The 22,395-nt window shown below is 44.1% G+C and overlaps 1 protein-coding gene across 1 annotated transcript; it reads right to left on the minus strand.

Annotated features, from left to right (window-relative positions):
- Positions 1 to 307: 307 nt before the first annotated feature.
- LOC310649809 (zinc-binding protein A33-like) lies at positions 308 to 13,061 on the minus strand. The gene is made up of 6 exons (XM_083378603.1): positions 12,242 to 13,061; positions 8,268 to 8,363; positions 6,801 to 7,037; positions 4,990 to 5,012; positions 4,093 to 4,217; positions 308 to 1,158 (listed from the first exon to the last, which is right to left on the minus strand). The coding sequence occupies exons 1-6, from the start codon at positions 12,677 to 12,679 to the stop codon at positions 608 to 610; spliced, it is 1,470 nt and encodes a 489-aa protein (XP_083234729.1). The 5' UTR covers positions 12,680 to 13,061; the 3' UTR covers positions 308 to 607.
- Positions 13,062 to 22,395: the final 9,334 nt, after the last annotated feature.

The following is a 22,395-nucleotide window of genomic DNA, read 5'->3' on the forward strand; positions in this document are numbered from 1 at the left end:
TTCAATGTCATAAGTGAGAGCACAGAGTTTTTAAATAGAATGCAGTGAACACACGGGTTGAAACCAGGTTGTTAAGTATAGTCCTTGGGTCTCCAAATGTGGCAGCTTTAAGACTTGTGGATTCCAACTCCCAGAATTCTCCAGCCAGCATGGTTAGCTGAGGAATTCTAGGAACTAAAGTCCACAAATCTGAAAATTGCCACATTTGGAGACCCCTGGTATAGTCAAAGGTTAAGAAAGCTAGTCTACAGAAGAACATCCATTATAGCTAGTCCTAATCATAAAACGTTCTCCAGAGCCCCTCAAAACCTGCTGATTTATTGTGTTTGAATTTGTTGGAATATTTATTTATTTATTTATATTTCACATTTCTGGACTTCCCATCTCCCTCAAAAAGGGATTCTGGGCGGTGTACAATAAAATATCATCTCTTCTTAAATTTCTTTTTTCCATATATGGAAAAGTTCAAGTTCAAGCCAACTTTCATGTGGTTCCGTGAATACGCTCAGTTCCCCCAAATTTCAACAACATGACATGTTAGGCACTTTCAGACTATTCACAACTGAAATAAAGTCAACACAGAGTTGAATAACCTATGTGGTCCTTGCTAGATCCATGGGCACAGGAGGCAGAGAGGTTCACCATTCAGACCATCTTTGTTGACCCCAGGGCTAAACATGGGGTACAGGCACTCGGAGAAGTCATCCAGAAAGGTATAGATGTGGGTCATGGTGTCAGCATCGTAAAAAGAGACTTGTCCTCCTTCATAATCTAAATAGACCCCCACTTTCTGAGGCTTGATCTTGAGGAGCAACTGCTTGGAAGGAGAGTCAAGGGCCTTGTACTCAGTGCCATTCCGTAGCCAAATGGCCCAAAACCCATTGCTAGGCTTGACCATCACTTTGGCCTCCTTCCTGTTCACCGACTCCTTGGCCACCCCAATATCCCAGCTGGTTTTATTTCCAACGTCTACCTCCCAATAATGGCATCCCGAAGTAAAGCCCTGGGCACCCAACACACACACAGTCTTGCTAAATCTTTCTGGGCCATCGGGGATTTCTTCTTCGGGGTGATCTTCCAAGCGTACTGTGTCAAGATCCTTGGAGAGCACGAGGTTCGGATGGTTGGTGGCAGGATCCAAGGTTATATGGGAAGGGACTGTTGGGAGGAGAACAATAAGAGAGTTATCTATATTTGGCAACTTTCAATCAATCAGAATGGAGCTGTTAAGGACCTTGAAGGTCTTCTAGTCCAACCCCCTGCTCAAGCAGGAGAACCTATACCATCTCAGGCAACTAAACCTCCAGTGATGAAGCACCCACAACTTCTGAAGGCAACTTCTGTTCCATTGGTTAATTGTCCTCACTGTTAGGAAGTTTCTCCTTAATTCCAGGTTGCTTCTCTCCTTGATTAGCTTCCATCTATTGTTTCTTGTCCTGCCCTCTGGTGCTTTGGAAAATAAACAAACCCCCTCCTCTTTGTGGCAGCCCCTCAAATAATGGAATACTGCTATCATGTCACCCCAGTCCTTCTTTTCTCTAGATAGCCAAACCCAAATCCTGAAACCGTTCTTCATATGTTTTAGCCTCCAGGCCTTTATAAACATCTTAGCTGCTTTTCTCTGCACTTTTTTCCAAAGTCTCAACATCTTTTTTGTGATGTGGTAACCAAAACTGGATGCAGTATTCCAGTTACTAAGGCTTTATAAAGCGGTAGTAATGCTTCGTGTGATTTTTGATTCTATGTCTGTTTATTCAACCAAGGATTGTATTAGCTTTTTTTGGCGGCGGCTGCACACTGCTGGCTGACATTTAAGTGACCATCCGCTAAGACTCCAAGGTCCCTCTCACAGTTACTGATTTTGAAGTTGGGAATGTCCCCCCAAGAAGATGTTTAAAAACAGGTCTATGCCGAGTAGATAGCATCAGTTTGCAGCAATGCCAATCAAGAAATCCTGTTATTGTCCTGCTAAAAACTAGACAAATTTTAGTTGATTTGGGTTCTATTACTTCCACATTCTAGTTAGGTGATTAAATCCTCAACTTACAACGATTTGTTTAGTGACTGTTCAAAGTGACAACAGCACTGAAAAAGATAATTTATGACCATTTTTCACACTTACTGCAGCATCCCCATGGTCCTGCAATCAAAATTCAGGTGCTTGGCAACTGGTTCATATTTATGACGGCTGCCGTGTACCGGAGTCACGTGATCACCTTTTGCGACTTTCTGGTAAGCGACGTCAATGGGGAAGCCAGATTCACTTAACAACTCAGTACTAATTTAACAACTTCAGTGATTCACTTAACAACTGCGGCAAGGAAGATCATAAAATGGGGCAAAACTCAGTTAACAACTGTGCGGTGGTCGTAAGTCAAGGACTATCTGCAACTTTATTAGTTGTTATGTCTCTGGACATACACATGATCTTTCCAGCTTTCTGACTGATTCGCTGCTCTTGGTAAGTATGGTATAGGGCAGGGGTAGGCAACCTTGGCTCTTTTATGACTCAGCTTGGAAACCTCTCCCTTTCCCCTCAGCATGGCTGGCTCAGGAATTCTGGGAGTTGAAGTCCGCGAGTCATAAAAGAGCCAAGGTTGCCTACCCCGGGCCTAGGCCTTAGGCCGCTTTATGACTCGCGGACTTCAACTCCCAGAATTCCTGAGCCAGCCATGCTGAGGAGAAAGGGAGAGGTTGCCATGCTGAGCCGTGCTGGCTCAGGAATTCTGGGAGTTGAAGTCCGCGAGTCATAAAAGCCAAGGTTGCCTACCCCTGGATAGAACCCAAATTCCCTGAAGGCATCGTCTGCAAGTTCTAAAAGGGGATTCTTTTCTGCATGATTCTCCCCTGAAGACACTTGAAATGATTCTTTAGTGTTCAAGAAGAGACCTGTTCCTTCTAACTCTTTGGTTATTCTGTCCTGGCCCAGTTTTGTGAAAAGAAGGAGGTATAAATATCCAGGTGAGCTCACTCTCGGGATCTGGGTTTCCTGCTTGAGCAGAGGGTTGGGCTAGATGACTTCCGAAGTCCCTTCCAAATCTGTTATTCTGTTATTATTCTGTTACCTTCAACAAAGTTCTGGCAGAACGAGTAGAACCGTTCTCAGCAAAAAGCATTTTATACGGAACACGGAATGACGGAGTTGGGAGGGAACTCGAGGGTCTTCTAGTCCAACCCCCTGCTCAGGCAGGAGCCCCTATATTTTCTGTGAGGATGTGATAGGATCACCTCGTGGCTAAATGTTTTGCAAACCACCAGCCAGCTCCTAAAGCTTCGAGGTTGGTGGCAAAATGCAACCACTTGAACTTTGAAAGTTAGTCAATGTTACAATCCCCTTCCAAAAAGATGGAAACAAATTCTTAAGTGAGAAGGCAGATGGGAACTTGCTTGCCTTCCTTCCAATGAGCTACGAGTAGTTACACCTCACTTGTACCCAGGCAATTTTTAACCTTTGTCCTCCCAATTCTGTGAAATAGATTAAGGTAAGAGAGGGCTGAAGGTTGATTTTTGAGCCTGCCATCCTCAACCTGTTTCCATCCAGGGCTTGGGCACTACTATGCCCATCATCCATAAACATTAATTGTACTGTTATGCTCCTTGGCACTGTTTATCATGATTCTTTCCAGTCACAATTTTTTAGTGTTTTGAATTGCAAAAGAATGGGCTTTACAACAATTCCAGCTGCTGAACTGTTTAGATTCAACATGTACGGTAAGGGTGAAACTTTTTTTTATTTCTCTTCTAACAGTTTTCCTATGATCTGGAAAAGAGGTGTGCCTTTTCAGTGATAATGGAGAGGCTTGCATCTGGCAATTTACGTAACAGCCTCCTGAATCTTTTATCAGCCTGGGAACCACGCGGTTTATCTGCAGTTCATGGTAGTTGTAATCCACAGTATAGGGAGAGAAGCGTTTTAGACAAGGCCGCAGCAGATTACAGGGTTCAGCTGAGGCTAAAAAGCCTCTTAGCTTAATACTCTAACCATGATGCCACCCTTACCAGAACTGAAATGAGTTACGCATGATCAAATCATCATGTAAGAATTCGCTTGGCTTTGTTGCGATTTTGATGCTGTTCCCCCATGATACTCACAAGGTCTTAAGTCCAGCAACATCTCTCTCCAGACCATGTACTGAATAGGCCCTTTAAACTGACCTAAATTGAAATCACGAGAAATCACAGGCAGTGGACTTGCTTTGTCCTCGCCGGGACAGTATCTGCAAAGACAGAAAAACCAGCAAGAACTGTTCAATGCCAAGGCTTGATCTTGACCGCCATCTGGTGGTCATATCTGGGAATTTCTGAAGCTCTCAATACTTTCCTTTAGTATTAAACGATGCACCAAGGAAACTTAATAGTAGTAGTAATAGAAGTAAAAGTAGAAGTAGAAGTAGAAGTAGAAGTAGAAGTAGAATTATGCTTTCAAGTCAGTGTTAACTCGTGCCAATTGCCTGGACAGATCCCTGCAGTTGTATTGGCAAGGTTTCAGAAGTGGTTTTCCATTGCTTCTTGATCCAAGGTCACCCAGATGGGGTTTTTTTGCCTAAATAGGACTAGAACTTATTTATTTGTTAAATTTATGTGCCGGCTATCTTTACAATCTCCAATTCTCTAATCCACATCAGACTGGCTCTGTTGAGCAACCAGCCCTCATTTTATCCTCCCAACAACTTGCAAGGTTGCTCTGAGATTTGTTCATGATTAATATTTTTGGGCAGATCCTTGAATCTGGAATCAAAGGCAACAGGGATCAGTAAGGAAAACAGCCAGAGTCAAGCTGATATAGTCTTCTACTGATTCAAGGAAGAGTGCAGAGCACTTCAACTCAGCAGTGGGGGAAAGTCCCAAGCCAGACAAAAAGCAGACAATGTCTTTATTGTAGTTATTATAAATAAGCCAAATTAAAGTAGTTCAACAGAAGGCCTCCACCCAATTTATAAAGGACCAACAGAGCATCAGAGCACTGGTTCACCCAGAAGACATACTCACCTTTCTATGAAGACTTTGATATCCTATGGAAGGAGAAAGTAAGAATGATCAGAGAAAGGCTAGCTATTAAGAATGGTTTCTTCGGGTTTTTAGCCCAGGCGTGTCAAACTCATGACGTCATGTGACATCATGCAACGTATCGGGACATTTTCCCCATTGCCGGCAATGGGGTGGGCGCAGTTTCAGCGTGACACATCCGCCCCGTGGACTGGCTGTTTGACATGCCTGTTTTAGCCCATTACTTTAAACTGGTTCCACTAGAATTCATCTAATGGAAGAAAGAGGAATGCCACTATCTTTCCCAATGAATCATGGAATCCTAGGGCTCTTGAAGATCTTCTAGTCCAATCCTCGTGCCCGGCTGAGGAATTCTGGGAGTTGAAGTCCACAAGACATAAAAGGGCCAAGTTTGAAGACCCCTGTCTTAAATCATCCCAGATGAATGTTTGTCCAGCCATTGCTTGCAAACTTGCAGTGATGGAGATCCACTTCTCCAAGGGAATTTGAGGCAACTTATTCCATTGTAATTGCTCTTAGGATGATGAAATATCCTCCTTATTTGGAGTTTGGTTGTCTCCATATACTGTAAAGCTTCCACTCACTGGTTCTTTGCCTACCCTTGGGGGCTGGGGAGAATGAATTCATACCCTCTTCCCAGTGATAGCCTTTGAAGAGTTTGAAGTGGAGAGTCAATATCTTTTTTTGAAGGAAGATCACATAATTGAACCAGGTTTGGTTAGGTGGCAACTTCCTAACGCCTAGGTAAATTGTTTAGAAAGGAAATACTGAGTTGGCCCTTAAAGCTTGGCCCTGCTTATAAATGCAATGTGGCAATAGTCTGATTGCAAGATCGGAAAGCCTTGAGTTAAATGAAAGGAAAACTGCAGAGGATCTTGAATAATGGAGATACGTAGGTAGTCCTTGACTTATGACCACAAGTAGGACTGTAAAATTCATTGTTAAGCAGTGTGAATGCTAAGTGAGGCATCATGTGGCCACACCCAATTTTACAACCTTTTTTGGCATGGTCATTAAGTGAGACATCACGTCACCACAAGTTGCTACTTCCCCCCCCCCCATCGACTTTTCTTGTCAGATGCTAGCTAGAAAGATAGCAATTGGTAATCACATGTCTATGGGATACTGCAACCATCATAAATGCCAGCTGGTTGCCAAGTGACCAGACGATAGGGTTTCCTGCCTGAGCAGGGAATTGGACTAGATGACCTCCAAGGTCCCTTCCAACTTTACTATTATTATTATTATTGATCATCGCACATTCAGCCAGATGTTCAGACTGGATTGGGCAATTTTTGTCTACCTATCGAGTCCTTACCAAGGACCTGGGATAGGCAAATGTGGATGTTTGATGGTATTACAGATATCGTCACAGGATGGAAGCAGTTCCTAGTAAGGCCGCCTTTTGCAATTGACTAATGGTGAATTTGTCATTGCCAATGGTGTTCAAGTGGTGCTCCAGTTGTTTTGGGATTGCACCCAAGGCGCCTATTACTATTGGTACTACCCTTGCTTGCACCATCATCATCATCATCATCATCATCATCATCATTATTATTATTATTATTATTATTATTATTATTATTATTATTATTATTATTATTATTATTGTGACTGCAGGGATGCTGCAACAGTTATAACTGCGAGGACCAACCGTAAGTTACTTTTTCAGTATTGTTGTAACTTTGAACAGTCGCTAAATGAATGGTCACAGGTTGAGGACTACCTGTAAGAGAAAGACACATGTACATCTAGACACACAAATGCAGATATTGCTTGAGAAATGTACTGACTTTAAGGAAGCTTTCAGAATCCGGTTCCATCGCAAGCCGAGCCTGAATCTTAGCTACTTCCTCCTTGGCTGTGCGGATTTTCTCCTGGCTGTTCCTCTGGTTCCTGTCCAGTTCACTAAGAAGCAGTTTTTCCTCTCTCTGGATCTCCCTGATCAGCGCAGATTCCTTCTCTTGAAGCCACTGATGGAGCTCCGTGAACTGGGCAGAGAGATTTTGCTCTAGACGCAACCGTTGGGCCTTGGGAGGAGAAGGAGGAGGAATGTGTGAGATCCCCACCATCTCTGCTTTTAGAAAATACTGTACATCAAGAAGGCCCCTTCAAGTTAGAATATAATAGAATAACAGAGCTGGAAGAGAGTTTGTAGGGTCAGGGGTGTCAAACTGCTGACCCACAGGCCAGATACATCACAGCAAAACCGTGCCCACCCCATTGCCGGCAATGGCAAAAAAAAGTCACGATATGTCACAACACAACACGTGACGTTGCGAGCTTGACACTGCTGTTGTAGGTCATCTAGTCCAACCCCCTGCCCAAGTTGTCCTGTTATGTAGTTTAGTGGGAAATAATGTCAAGTCTCCCACTGGTCAAGTTCAGTTTTCAATAACATGGACTCGTCTGTAACATTCCTTTGAATAATATTGATTTTTTTAACCTGCTTTTAGGTTTTTTAACTTCTGTCTAATCTGATATTTTTGATAATCTCCCATCAGACACTGACCAGTCCCAACCATATAAACTTTTATACATCTATGTATCTCTCTATCCATCCATCCATCCATCCATCCATCCATCCATCCATCCATCCATCCATCATCTATCTACAGTATCTATCTATCTATCTATCTATCTATCTATCTATCTATCTATCTATCTATCTATCTATCTATCTATCTATCTATGACTATCATCTATCTATCTACCTACCTACCTACCTATCTACCTACCTATCTCATCTTTGGATTGATTTTATTGATAATTTGGACTGGTATTTCTCAAATATGGCAAGTTTAAGATGTGTGGTCTTCAACTCCCAGAATTCCCCAGCCTACATTGGTTTTGACTGTATGATCTCTGTATCTACTCCCTTTTTACAATCCTGTAATCCCTTAATTTGCAGTACAGTCGGGGGGTGGGGGGGGTGGACTAGATGTATCTGAGTGTTTACTGACCAGATGCCTTTCCTGACACCACACAGAGTTCACAGCAGATTTTTTTTTCTTTGCACCCTAGGAGAGAAACATCTACGGCTACCTAAAATCGAACTCTCAACCTTCCAAGTGGGAGGCGGGCGTCTTCATTACTAGGCCCTGCCACCGCTCATTATCTCTACATAACACTGAAGAATTAATTTGGCACCAGCACGTTAACACTACCGCTACGTTCATTTACCTACTAAAGCACCAGTGATGACTGACCATGTCAAACATATGTTCAATATGTACAACAGCATGGAAGATTTGACTTACTTTGATTTCTGGAAGTTTCTGGTCCCTCTGCTCTTGAACGGATCTTTCTGCTTCAATTTTGGATTCCAGCTGTGTTTTAGACGCTGTTAAGATCTCCTGGAAGGAAGCAGAAACACCACACAAGATAGAACCAGATTACAGTAGCCATTCACAGTTATTGATCATCTGAGGTCAATGAAAACAGATGCCAGAAAAGCCAACAGCCAGCCATCGAAGTAGAGACAGATTTTTGCACTGGGGTCCAATCCAGATCTTACAGGGACCACCCATCTCTGGACACTATCTCAGACTTTGCTTTCGTACCCATTTCTTCTCTAGCTATTACAAGAATTGACAATCCAACTCAGGTATAAATCCACAGTGGCTAATAACCATATTTCTGACTCCAATAAAGGAGAATATATGTATCTCAAGGTTGAAATAAGGAGTCCTTGGTGCACTTTGAGCTTGGTTGTTTTCTGGCTACTTGATTATTGCTGGCTACTACACACAGCTGGCAGGATAGTCCTTTTTGTTCAGCCAGTGGCAATTGTTATTTAGGCTGAGCTACACAACTGCACAATAAGCTCTACAAAATGGAATTCTTCTGTGTGGACACTGCAAGCTTTGTCTTAAGAAATCCTAGAACAATTTCCCTCAATCTTTGGCCCTCCAGATGTGTTGCAGCCCCATTTCCTAAAAAGCCTAATCCAAATGCAGTACATGTCACATCAGTCTGGCACCACACTGAGGAAGGGGTTGGTAGAATTTAAAACAAGCATCTCAAAAGTTACTCAGACTTTGCAACTCTAAAGACTATGAGGATGAAGACAAAATGGTATCTCAAAGCAAACAGGGATGTAACCGCCACACAGTCCTAGGAAAAGACATGAGTGCTTTAAAAAATTTTGCCGCAAATTATATACAGTAATTGCTTTCAAAAGTAAAGCAGACAGGAATCCTGTAAAAATTGAACATAGGTAAATAACACGGTATTGATTGTATTTTACTTTTAGATTATTTCTGATCTCCTGCATAGTAATTCCACAGATGATGGCCTGTATCAAAGCCAACTACCAGCCTCCTGCTTGAGAAGAATGTCAGATCTTTGTAAACCATAAAGCAGGGGTCTTCAAACTTGGCCCTTTTATGACTTGTGGACTTCAACTCCCAGAATTCCTCAGCCAGGCATGCTGGCTGAGGAATTCTGGTAGTTGAAGTCCACAAGTCATAAAAGGGCCAAGTTTGAAGACCCCTGACATAAAGCTTTTTGCAAAACAATAAAAATGAGGGTTGACATTGGGTGTGGGGAGTTGGACTAGATGATCTTCAATGCCCCTTCCAACTCTGTTATTCTATTCTATTCTATTCTAAATAATAATAATAATAATAATAATAATAATAATAATAATAATAATAATAATGATGATGATGATGATGATGACGATGACGATGATGACGATGACGATGATGATGATGATGATGATGGAAGGGACCTCGGAGGTCATCTAGTCGAACCCCCTGCTCAGCCAGGAAAACCTATACCATTTCAGACAAATGGTTGTCCAATCTCTTCTTAAAGACTTCCAGTGTTGGAGAATTCACAGCTTCTGGAGGCAGATTGTTCCACTGATTAATTGTTCTAACTGTCAGGAAGTTTCTCCTTAGTTCTAGGTTGCTTCTCTCCTTGATTAATTTCCATCCATTGCTTCTTGTCCTGCCTTTGGGCACCTTGGAGAATAGCTTGACTCCCTCTTCTTTGTGGCAGCCCCTGAGATATTGGAACACTGCTATCATGTCCCCCCTCATCCTTCTCTTCATTAAACTAGACATACCCAATTCCAGCAACCGTTCCCTATATGTTTTAGCCTCCAGTCCCCCAATCATCTTTGTTGCTCTTCTCTGTACTCTTTCTAGAGTCTCGACATCTTTTTTACATCGTGGTGACCAAAACTGGATGCAGTATTCCAAGTGTGGAATCCAAGTTAAGGGAAAGGGGGTTTTTTTATGGGTGCTCCAGATGCTGTGGATAGCCAGATGTTTCTGGGAAACCCTCCAGCAAAACATCCTAAAACACTGTTATTGGAGGCACATTGTTCCTACATATCACAAATCCATTTTGCCATAATCTTGATGGACCATGCACAACGGATAATTTGTTTCGAACCAATGATACAGCTATTCAGACTGCTACTTTCTGGGCCTCAAATGCTATATAATGTCACATAAAGTGTTTTAAATTCCTTCCGTGTTTTAATTATTATATTTCTTATATAGTTATTATTATTATTTTTAAATTTAGATTATTATATTAATTTAAATATTATATTCTTTCTTTTAATGTAAGATGCTAAGAAAAGAAAGGAATCCATCCAATCATTGTATGACTAGTAGTCTTGCTATCTTCTTCAGTATGTATAGATAGTCCTCACTTAACAATCATAATTGGGACCAGCCACTCTGTTGCTAAATGAAGTGATCATCAAGAAAAACATCATGCAACCTTGCCGATTTATGATGGTAGCTCCAACTGTCCTGGTTGAGGTCATTAAGTGAAATATCATGTGACTGTGGTTTGCAACCCCTTGCCAGCTTCAACATTGACTTTGCATGTCTGAAGCTGGCTCAGACAGTTCAAAATGACAATTCTTTGACCAGACTTGTCATAAATGTGCAATGCTTGCCATGTACCCGAATCATGAGCATTTGACCATGGTGATGGTACAAAGGTCATAAATGTGAGGACTGGTGCTACATTGTTTTTTCCCAAATACCATTGTAACCTCAAACAATCACTAAATGAATGGTTGTTGAGTGAGAAGTAGCTGTACTTCCATTTTAAAGTGAAATTGCCTTCATTTCCTTAACTCCCAATTGCTTTGTCCTCCTTCTTTTCAGATAACCTGCATCTTCTCATTTTCCATGAGCGGCCCCAAGAACATCTGTTATGGACCTCCCACAAACCCACAGCCACACTCCACTTCTGGAATTATCCAGAACCAAATACAAGACACAGAAGGATGAAAGAAACAACATAATCTACAAGATCAGTTGTAACTATTGCAACCATTTCTACAATAAGAAGAAGAAGAAGAAGAAGAAGAAGAAGAAGAAGAAGAAGAAGAAGAAGAAGAAGAAGAAGAAGAAGAAGAAGAAGAAGAAGAAGAAGTTGGAAGGGACCTTGGAGGTCATCTAGTCCAACCCCCTGCTAAGGCAGGAAACCCTATACCATTTCAGACAAATGGCTGTCCAGTCTCTTCTTAAAAACTTCCAGTGTTGGAGCATTCACCACTTCTGGAGGCAGGTTGTTCCACTGATTAATTGTTCTAACTGTCAGGAAATTTCTCCTTAGTTCTAGGTTGCTTCTCTCCTTGACTAGTTTCCATCCATTGCTTCTTATCCTGCTCTCAGGTGCTCTGGAGAACAGCCTGGCTCCCTCTTCTTTGTGGCAGCCCCTGAGGTATTGGAACACTGCTATCATGTCACCCCTCACCCTTCTCTTCATTAAACTACACATACCCAATTCCAGCAACCGTTCCCTATATGTTTTAGCCTCCAGTCCCCCAATCATCTTTGTTGCTCTTCTCTGTACTCTTTCTAGCATCATGTCAATTGAAAACCGGGATCCACAAACATTGGCTTGCAGTCAAACGCCACTATCCTAAATCTTTAATCGCTACCCACACCGACATCAAACAACACCAGTTCAATTGGAGCAACACAAAAATCATTGGCCACACTGGTGAGTTCATTGAAGCCTGGAACTCCACTAGCAGTTCCTTCGACAGACACATTGATCTACAACCAGCCTACGAACCCCTCAGGATACAAATCAACCGCACAGCCAACCAGAGACAGCACAGACCCACACCCAACCCACACAAGCCTCTCTCTCCCCCCCCCCAGCAGTTCACCTCCCAGAAGATCCTGACCTGGTGTAATCTCCCCATCTCTGCCCTTTCTACTCACCAAGTCCACAATCCCCTTCTACTCACCTTGAAGTGTTCCACAGCTTCAACTAGAGGGAGACATTGGTGACCCCAGTGATCCGGTTGCAGAGCTCTCACCAGGCACCCATCTTCAGTACAAAAAAGCTTGTCCCCCTGCATCTCCTCATCTTCTTCATCACCGTTGTTCTCCTTGTCACCAGCCTGGACCAAAAGAGATTCCTGAGCTTTGCAAGCAAGCTGTCCCAGCACCCGATTAGGTGTATATTTGCCACCTGGGATCTCACGCCGACACTCTGGGCAAGTAGGGAGGGGTGGTGGCATGTCTTCCTTATGGCTGATAGGGATCTCAGCCCAGAACCGAGTGATACAGCCGTGACAATAGTTGTGCCCACATTCCAGCATGACGGGGTCTGAAAAGAGCTCCAGGCAAATAGAACAGCGCAGATCCTCAGCAAAACATTCTATGCCTGTTGGGGCAGCCATGGCGAAAAAGAAAACCTTTCCCAAATCAGAAAAAGATATAATTTATTTTATAGCTCCTTCCTGTCTCCTCAGAAAGCTTCCTTCAGCCACTTGCTCTTCCCCGTTGTATTTTATCTCCAAGTTTCTTCTCTGGTTTGTTCCCTCTTCAGATCCTGAACTTTGTCCCTTTCAGTTATTTAAATGACCATTCTCTCTGCCTTAGAAAAAGGAATTCAACCTTTGCCGGTAATTCTGGGCTTTCGTTCCTTTGTCCTTACTTCCTCGTTTTCTTTCCATTCTTGGCACGCTCCAGCGGTAATGAAACCAATTTTAAACCAATTTAAACAAAATGACAATAAAGCCAGTCTCCTTTGCAAAGCTCTTTCCTGCCTTGTTTTTCAAAATAGGATTCTCTTAATGGACTCTTCTCACCCAGTCAATCCTGCCCGGACAAGTCTCAGCATACCTTCTGAAAAATTCTCAATTGTTTTTGAAAGGTTTCCCACTGCAACCACACCTTGAGTCTGATCATTGTCTGAAATCTCTTCCTCTTTTGACGAAGCTTTGCACCACCCCATCTATAAGACTGCCTCTTTACATTGTAGGAAGACCCCCACCTCCCCAGATTAAAATATTCTTCATTCTTAATATTAAAAAAGAGGCAGAAAAGGATATTTCCCCTAAAGAATAAATGGAGGGGGGGGAATCTTAACAAAGGCAGAAAGCAGCCCCGGTCTTTCTGCTATAACAAAAAAAGCCTCAATCAAAAAAAGCCAATTGTTAGGAGATTTTGAATGGATATTCAGAAAGATTGGGCCAATCTATTCATAAACAAAACACCTTCAGCCCCTACAGTTGATGGGGTTGAGAATTTACATTCCCTCACCCAAACTCTAAGGACAGGACATGACCTTTAGGACATAAAATGATTAACCCACCACCATTGACACAAGGTTCACTACATTGCACAAGGCCCTGGAGCATCTCAACCAGAAGGCACAAAAACCCACCCACTCTCAACTCCATTTTGTCAGCTGTCCCAGAACTACATGCTGCTGCTGATTCTGCTCATCAACAAACAGACCTTCTTTCTCAAGCACCCTCCATTTTATTCCCAGCTTGGAACTGGACCTGATTTTTCTTTCAACAACACAAACCGATAGATAGATAGATAGATAGATAGATAGATAGATAGAGAGAGAGAGAGAGAGAGAGAGAGAGAGAGAGAGAGAGAGAGAGAGAGAGAGAGAGAGAGAGACAGACAGACAGACAGACAGACAGACAGACAGACAGACAGACAGACAGACAGACAGACAGACAGAAACTATTGGCCAGAAAGGCAAGACTTTTAAATGTATAGGTGTCCACAATCCCACTCAGTCTTCTGGCAAAGAAAGACTCCTGGCCATTTGGTTTTGCCAAGAGTACAGTATATTTTACTGAAGCTTAGGTGTTTACAGCAGAAGTGTAAGCTGAATCTGAGGTTTTCCCATGCAAACTATACAAAGTAAATTTTCCTCTGTCCCCCACCTCAGCCATCCCCTGGTTATCTGTAAATGTTCAATTATGTGCTTGTTACGCAGTGGCTCAGTGGGTTAGGATGCTGAGCTTGTCGATCAGAAGGTCGGCAGTTTGGCGGGTCGAATCCCGAGTGCCGCGTAACAGGGTGGGTGCCTGTTACTCATCCCAGCTTCTGCCAACCTAGCAGTTCTAAAGCACATAAAAATGCAAGTAGAAAAATAGGGACCACTACGGTGGGAAGGTAACAGCGTTCTGTGTGCCTTTGGCGTCTAGTCATGCTGGCCACATGACCACGGAGACGTCCTCGGACAAGCTTTGAAACGGGGATGAGCACCAGTCCCTAGAGTCGGAAACGACTAGCACGCATGTGCGGGGGAACCTTTTTATACAGTACTGTTTAGGAAACAGGTTGTCAGTTCCCAGCTCTGTACATTGATAGTTGACCTTGGCAGGCTGAAGCTTCGCACAAGGCGCAGTGGACTTTCATCCCCCCTCCTTCTTCCTTGCATTACTATCCTCCCCAATCCCATGCCCTTTGCTAATGTCAGGCTGTCAGCTTATGAAACTTGGATAGGAGATACAGCCATGACAAGAGATGGTTCTCAACTTGTGACCATAATGGAGCCTAGAATTTCCGTTGTATGTCATGATGGTCGCAAATCAAGGCACCCATGTGACCAATCAAACAGAATGCGGCAATCGTAAAGTGAAGGTCACAGTCATTAATCAGTCATTAAATGATCGCCACAGTTGTTAAGCAAACCCATTGCCTGCAATTTTTGGAATTTTTTTGCCAGAAACCAGAAGAAGACATGGTCATGTAAATGCAATTTGTGACTTTTTTTGCCATTTTTCAATTTCCTATTGGATAAAATGGGTTTGCTTTGTGACCACGTGATTCACTCAACGCCCGTGTGCTTCACATAACAACAATGGTTACTCACTTAACAACTCTCATAAAACAATTGTAAAATTGAGTCCAGTGTCATGGTGCCTCCACCTATGACCAAAATTCCAGTCCTAATTGTGGTCGTAAATCAAGGACTATTGGTAACTTAGAGCAGTACTTCTCAGCAACTTTAAGACTGACTCCCAGAATTCCCCAGCCAGCAGAAATGATTTGTCATCTCAGTTCAGTACAAGGAAGAAAGCAGAGTTAGGAAAAGTAAGGAATGAGTAATCATGCCTCACCCAAGAACGGGAATTATCTTTCTCAATCAATACTGTGTGCTTCATCTCTTTCTCTCCTGTGATGAACCCCACTGTTGGTATTCTCAGGGATTAATTTTAAGAGGCTTCTGACCTTGACCCTTCTAGGCATAAACATTGTTGATTCTAGAGATGATTCAGTCATAAGGAAGTAGAGCAAGAGTTTATTGTGGGACTTCTTCACTCAGTACCTTTTTGCCCCCTGGGCCTTTGAGGGGAGGGGGAGATTCAAAACCTTACATTGAGGGGAAGATCTCCCACTTCAGCCTGCTTCTCCGTCTAGACCAGGGGTAGGCAACCTCGGCTCTTTTATGACTCATGGACTCCAACTCCCAGAATTCCTGAGTCAGCTATAGCTGACTCAGGAATTCTGGGAGTTGAAGTCCATGAGTCATAAAAGAGCCAAGGTTGCCTACCCCTGGTCTAGAATGATTGTTTTAAAAAATATCTGTTTATGCAGGGTCCTTGGTGCTCTCTGAGCTTGGTTGTTTTCTTGCAGATGTTTCATTACCCAAACTAGGTAATATCATCAGTGCTTGTAAGGAATGGGGAGGCCTTGCCCTGGGAGTGGTCTTTGTTTGGTTCGAATTGACGAGGACTCAGAGTGGTTAACACTGAACGAGTTTATTGAATACACAAAGTCAACTGTCAAATGTCAAATGTTGCAACCCTTTTATAGAGAAAGCGTTTGAACTGTAACCAATACAAACTGTCTGTTTTCCCGCTCCTTGGTTGTGGCGTCCAATGATTGCACCTTATTTTCCCGCTTTAAACCTTGCAAAGCTGCACAGTGTTTGCAATATCTTCTATGGCTTATTGCTAACTATTTACATACACAACACCCCTTACCCCCCAGTTGGTGTCATTTCTTTACAAAGTCCTTTAGGTATTTTGGTGGCCTATGTATTCTAGAAGGGTATCTGTTACTTTGGCTGCTAGGGGCCCCTTTTCCTGGTTGACTGCTTGGCTGCTGGTTACTATGCTGGTTACTACTGGACCTGGGCTCAGGGTTACTGGCTTCAGATGTACTGCCTTGTGTATTAGGTTGTGTTTGGGATTCAGTTGTCACTGGCCTACTTCGCAGGGGTATTTCCCAATCAATTGGACTGAATTGTTGTTGATGGGCATCTGGAAATATGTCATCTTGCCCCACCACTACACCACTTTCAGGCCTAATGTTATCTGTACTGTTTGCCCTAACTGAGCTTTGGTCCCCCTCAGCTGGCACACACCCACTAGATCTTTTCCTCAGCTGGTCTATGTGTCTTTTACAGACCCTATTCCCTTCCCCCTCAATGATGTATGATAAGGGACCTAAGATTTCAGTTACCACCCCAGGAATCCACTTATCCCCTTGGGCGTAGTTCCTGGCCCAAATCAAGTCCCCCACTTCAAATGTTCTGTTAGGAATGTCAAATTCAATGTTTGGTTGGAGTCGGTCGGGGTGTAGTCTGTCCAACTTGGTCAAGATTTTTCTTCCCCACCTCATTTCAGCTGGACTTTTCCCTGTAGCCGAACAAGGGGTTGTGTGTTGGGCCAACAAGAACTCAGCTAGTCTCTGATGCCAGTCACCTCGAATAATTCTTTTAAGCGCGTCCTTCGTGGTCCTCACGTTCCTTTCAGCCAATCCGTTGGTGGAGGGGTGGAAGGGTGCAGAAGTCTTATGCTTAATCGAGTTGGCCTTGAGGAAATCCTGAAATTCAATAGATGTGAATTGTGGCCCGTTATCAGACACTATTAAATCCGGCAACCCATGAGTGGCAAAGAGGCCCCTTAATGCCTGTATTGTTCTGCCTGCCGTTACTGAACTGACCGGTACTACTTCTAGCCATCTAGAGTAGCTGTCGACCACTACAAGGAACGTTAACCCCTGGAAAGGTCCAGCGAAGTCAATATGAATCCTGGACCAAGGATTCCTAGCTAACTCCCATTTATGTGTGCGGATGTGTTGTTGTTCAGGCCTGGAACGTTGGCACAGATGGCAATTGGCAACGCATTCCTCAATGTCTTGGTCCAATCCTGGCCACCACAAGTGACTCCTAGCTAAGGCCTTCATCCTTACTATTCCAGGGTGTCCTTCATGCAATTCAAATAGAATAGCTGATTTGTGGATTCCTGGGATTACTACACGAGTTCCCCAAAGTAAGCAACCCATATGAACTGATAGTTCATCCTTCCTTCGGAAAAATGGACTGTATTTTACGTCTGGGTTGGCGTTGGGCCAACCGCTCATGACCCAGGCCATTACTCTCCTTAAGATGGGGTCCTTATTGGTTGCCTCCGCTATGTCTTTAGCAGTTAGGGGCAGATCAGGAATATCTTGTAGGGACATTACTTGTCCCACTGGGGCAGGGTCCTCCTCTGTTGTGCTAAGGGGCAATCTGCTAAGAGCGTCTGCATGACCCATGTCTTTACCTGGTCGGTATTGGAGGGAAAATGAATATGCTGAGAGGAAAATGGACCATCTCAGCATCCTGGGAGACATAATTTGGGGAGTCTGTTTATCTGTGGTAAACAGTCCCAGCAGGGGTTTGTGGTCTGTCAGGATTGTAAAGTTCCTGCCATACAGGTAGTCGTGGAACTTTTTAACTCCTGCCACTATGGCTAAAGCTTCCCGGTCAATTTGAGCATAGTTCCGCTCTGCCTTGGTTAGTGTGCGGGAGTAGTAAGCAATGGGTCTTTGCATTCCCTGGGTGTCTAAATGGCTGATTACTGCCCCGACGCCATAAGGCGAAGCATCGCACGCCAGGTAGATTGGTCTATTTTCTATAAAGTGGGTTACAGTTGAGCTACTGGAAAGGATATCTTTTAAGGTCTGGAAACTCACTTTGTGCTTGTCTTGCCAATGCCAAGGGGTCTTCTTATCTAAAAGCCTGTGCAGTGGTTCTGCAATGGCAGCCTTATGTGGCACAAAAGTGTGATAAAAATTTACCAAGCCTAGGAAGGCCTGTAGCTCAGCCTTGTTCCTTGGTTCAGGAGCCCCTTTTATTGCTTTAATTTTTTCAGGGGTAGGGTGGACCCCGCTTTTGTCAATCCTGAACCCCAAAAAATCAGTGGATTTAACCCCTATGCTACATTTTTCCTTTTTTAATTTTAATCCAGCCTTTCTAAATCTACCCAGTACCTGTTCCAGCCGCTCTACTAACATTCCTTCATCTTTTCCAGCTATTAGGACATCATCAAAGTAAGGGCATACTCCAGGTATGCCCTTTAAGGTCCTCTCCATCACTTCTTGGAAGATGCCTGGAGCAGCTGCAATCCCAAATTGCAGTCTGTGGACTCGGAACGCCCCCTTGTGGGTAACAATTGTTTGCGCCTCTGCAGCCTCTTTGGAAACAGTCAACTGTAAGTACGCATGCGCCAAGTCGAGCTTGGCGAAGATGGCGGCGTCCTGGATCGTGGCGAGGACCTGCTTCACCGTCGGGACCGGGTAAGCATGCTTTTTCATTCCAATGTTGAGGGTCGCTTTATAGTCGGCGCAGATCCTCACATCCCCATTGGGTTTGAGGGGTGTGACGATCGGCGTCTCCCATAAACCGCCCTCAACGGGTTCTAAAACTCCGAGGCCTACAAGCCGGTCGAGCTCGGCCTCGATTTTTTCTTTTAAGGCAAAAGGTACCCTCCGGGCCTTTAGCCTGATTGGATTTACTGAGGGGTCTAGGTTAAAATTAATGGGGGGCCCTTTGTACTTGCCTAGAGATCCATCGAATACGTCTGCAAATTCTTTGCAGACGGATTCGAGGGTCTTATTTTTAATCACAGAATTTATTCCCCCTATCCAAATTCCCAGGGCAGGAAACCAATTAAGCCCTATTAAGCTAGTCCTATTCCCCTCCGTAACTACCACATCTAAGACCCCCTTAAATCCCTTAAAATTAACTCTAAGGCTGGTCTTTCCCTTTACGATTATTGGACTTTTTTGGAAGTCCGTTAATTGAATATTTGTTGGGCTAAGTGGAATTCTTTTTCCACTTAGTTGTTCAATTTTTTTCAGGGTTTCAGTGGAAATTATCGACACTGAAGCCCCAGAGTCGATTTCCATTCTGCAAGGAACCCCTTGCAGAAGGACTGTGATTTTTAATTTTCCGTCCGGAAAATTGTGCCCCCTTCCCTGCCTTTTCCGATTGACTCGGGCCACCTCCCCTGGGTTTGAAAATTTCGCCCGGGATCTAGGGGTCTCCTTGCCACTAGCATTGGGGGTTACCTTACCCTCTGGCCACACATCGACTTCATTCAGACGGGAGTCCCGGACGCGGTTTCTGCAGATGGCCTGGATGTGGCCGGTCTTGCCACAAGCCCTGCACTTGGCGGTGCGGAATCGGCAGGAAGCGCGGGGATGGTTGCCGCCACAGCTGCCGCATCGGTTCTGGGTGTCGTTGTCGCGCGGTCTGGTTGCGGTGTCCCGCCACGGTCGTTGTGCCCCGGTCGGTGGTCTCTGCGGTGTTGCGGGTTGTTGCCGGCGGCCGGGTTCGGGCCCTTCGCTTCTAAGTTGTCTGGGTGCCATCTTCCCAAATCGCCTGGAGACTTCGGCGATCTCTTCCTCCCACTGCTGATCCACCTCCCCGCAGTCCACATAGCCCTCTTGGTTAATTTCAGGTGCTGTCGCCATGCTACTGCGGGGGGGGTCGCGATACCCGGTAGACTCATACGTTAGGAGTTCGTCGAGCACTTCCTGTAAATCGCCAGTAGGTTTGGCGATTATTCTGTTTTGTAATTGTTCATCGCGTAAGCCTAGCACAACTCTGTCCCGAATCCTAATTTCTAAATTATCGTATTTGCAACGAACTGCGGCTTCCCTAACGGCAGCGACGAATTTCTGTATGGATTCCCCCGGTCTCTGATTTCTCTTCTCGAAGATGCGCCGCCAAAAAAGTTCGGACCTTCGGGGAGTAAAGTGCACCTTTAGTTTTGCAAGGAGGTCGGCATAGGGCACGCTGGAGACTGGTTGTGGCTGGCACAGCCCGACAGCGACTCTGTAGACCGGTGTGCCGCAAATTGTCAAAAGTGCCGCCGCTTTTTTTCGGTCGTCGGTGATTCCGTTCACTAACAGGAATCCTTCGACCTGACCAATATATTCTTCCCAATCTTCGGGGAAGTTAGGGTCAAATTCCTTCAATGACCCGATTTGCGCCATTCGGAGAATTTTTTTCCTATTCTGCCGCGGCCGCTCGGTTGACTGTGACTCGCTCAGACTTTGCCGCCTTCACGACAATTCTTCCTAATCTCTGGTCTTCTGTCGATCCCACCTTCGTCGCCAGTTGTTTGGTTCGAATTGACGAGGACTCAGAGTGGTTAACACTGAACGAGTTTATTGAATACACAAAGTCAACTGTCAAATGTCAAATGTTGCAACCCTTTTATAGAGAAAGCGTTTGAACTGTAACCAATACAAACTGTCTGTTTTCCCGCTCCTTGGTTGTGGCGTCCAATGATTGCACCTTATTTTCCCGCTTTAAACCTTGCAAAGCTGCACAGTGTTTGCAATATCTTCTATGGCTTATTGCTAACTATTTACATACACAACAGTCTTGGAGGGCTATTAACTGTTAGCTTGTTTGGCAATTCCTTGTTTGGGGTGTTGTTTACTTCTTGATTGTTGGTCTGTTGTTAATCTTGGTGTTAATCTATGCTTATCTGATTGACATTGACAGGGCAAGCGACTAGAATATAAACTGAGAGCAAACCCATTCTTTACTAGCACTGATAATGTTACCTAGTTTGTGTGTGTGTGTGTGTGTGTGTGTGTGTGTGCGCGCACGTGTATTTAATAAATTTAAAAACTGGAATCCCGGGTGTAGACATTTGAATTTAGTAAAAATTAAAACCATGAACTCCGGGATATAAGAGAAAATTCTTCTTTATTGCTGAGCTTTCATCAACAAGCTGTTGACATCATCAGAGCAAGGGCTGAATGATAAGGGAGTCAGTACGTACACTTGTATGGCAGTTATAACGTTCAAATTGTGGAATGTGGGTGGGGCCTGTTTGTGACAAGCTCGCTCGTTTATAATCACAGTGGTTCCGGCTTTGCTGGGAATTTGGTAAAAATAAAAACAATGAACTCTGGGATATAAGGGAAAATTCTTCTTTATTGCTGAGCTTTTGTCAACATCAGAGCAAGGGCCTTGGTGGAGCAGTGGGCTAATGCCTCCTTAAGTAACACCAGCTGCCTGCAATTAGTGCAGGTTCACATCCCACCAGGCTCAAGGTTGACTCAGCCTTCCATCCTTCCGAGGTAGGTAAAATGAGGACCCAGATTGTTGGGGGCAATTAAGCTGACTTTGTAATAATGCCGCTTGGGGGTGTGTGTGTGAAAGCAGGCATAATAATAAGCAAGCATATACATAGAATGAAGGCTACTGCTAAGCTTGTAAGCCGCCCTGAGTCTTCGGAGAAGGGCGGGATATAAATGGAATTAAAATTAAAAAAGAATAAGGGAATCAGTACATACACTTGTATGGCAGTTATAACGATCAAATTGTGGAATGTGGGTGTGGCCTGTTTGTGACAAGCTCGCTCGTTTATAATCACAGTGGTTCCAGCTTTGCTGGAAAAGGCTGGAGTCTGGTCGACGACCTCCTTGACTATACTTCGAATGAAGAGCCTGTCAGCCAGCGCATGACTACATGTGGCACGATGAGACTTACACGCCTAACAGCTGATACGCGCCAAGCAGCTGCTACACGCGACTTTTAAAAATCATCCAGAGACCATATATAGATATATAGATATGGCTTTTTTTCCTCATAGAACGCTCAGAATGGAGTTCCGGCACCTTTTTTGGATGGTCCCTTGTAGAGTAGGCAAGGTGGGTTGTATGACATGTGTGAGTTCCGGCACCTTTTCTTTTACAAAAAAGCAGTGTGTGTGTGTGTGTGTGTGTGTGTGTGTATCCCACCTTTATTATTTTTTACAAATAACTCAAAGCAGCAAACATATCCAACCCGCCTTCCGCCTCCTATTTTCCCCACAACAACCCTGTAAGGTAAGATGGACTGAGTGTGTGT

The sequence above is a fragment of the Vipera ursinii genome, assembly GCF_947247035.1.
Source record: "Vipera ursinii genome assembly, chromosome: Z".
Classification (NCBI taxonomy): domain Eukaryota; kingdom Metazoa; phylum Chordata; class Lepidosauria; order Squamata; family Viperidae; genus Vipera; species Vipera ursinii.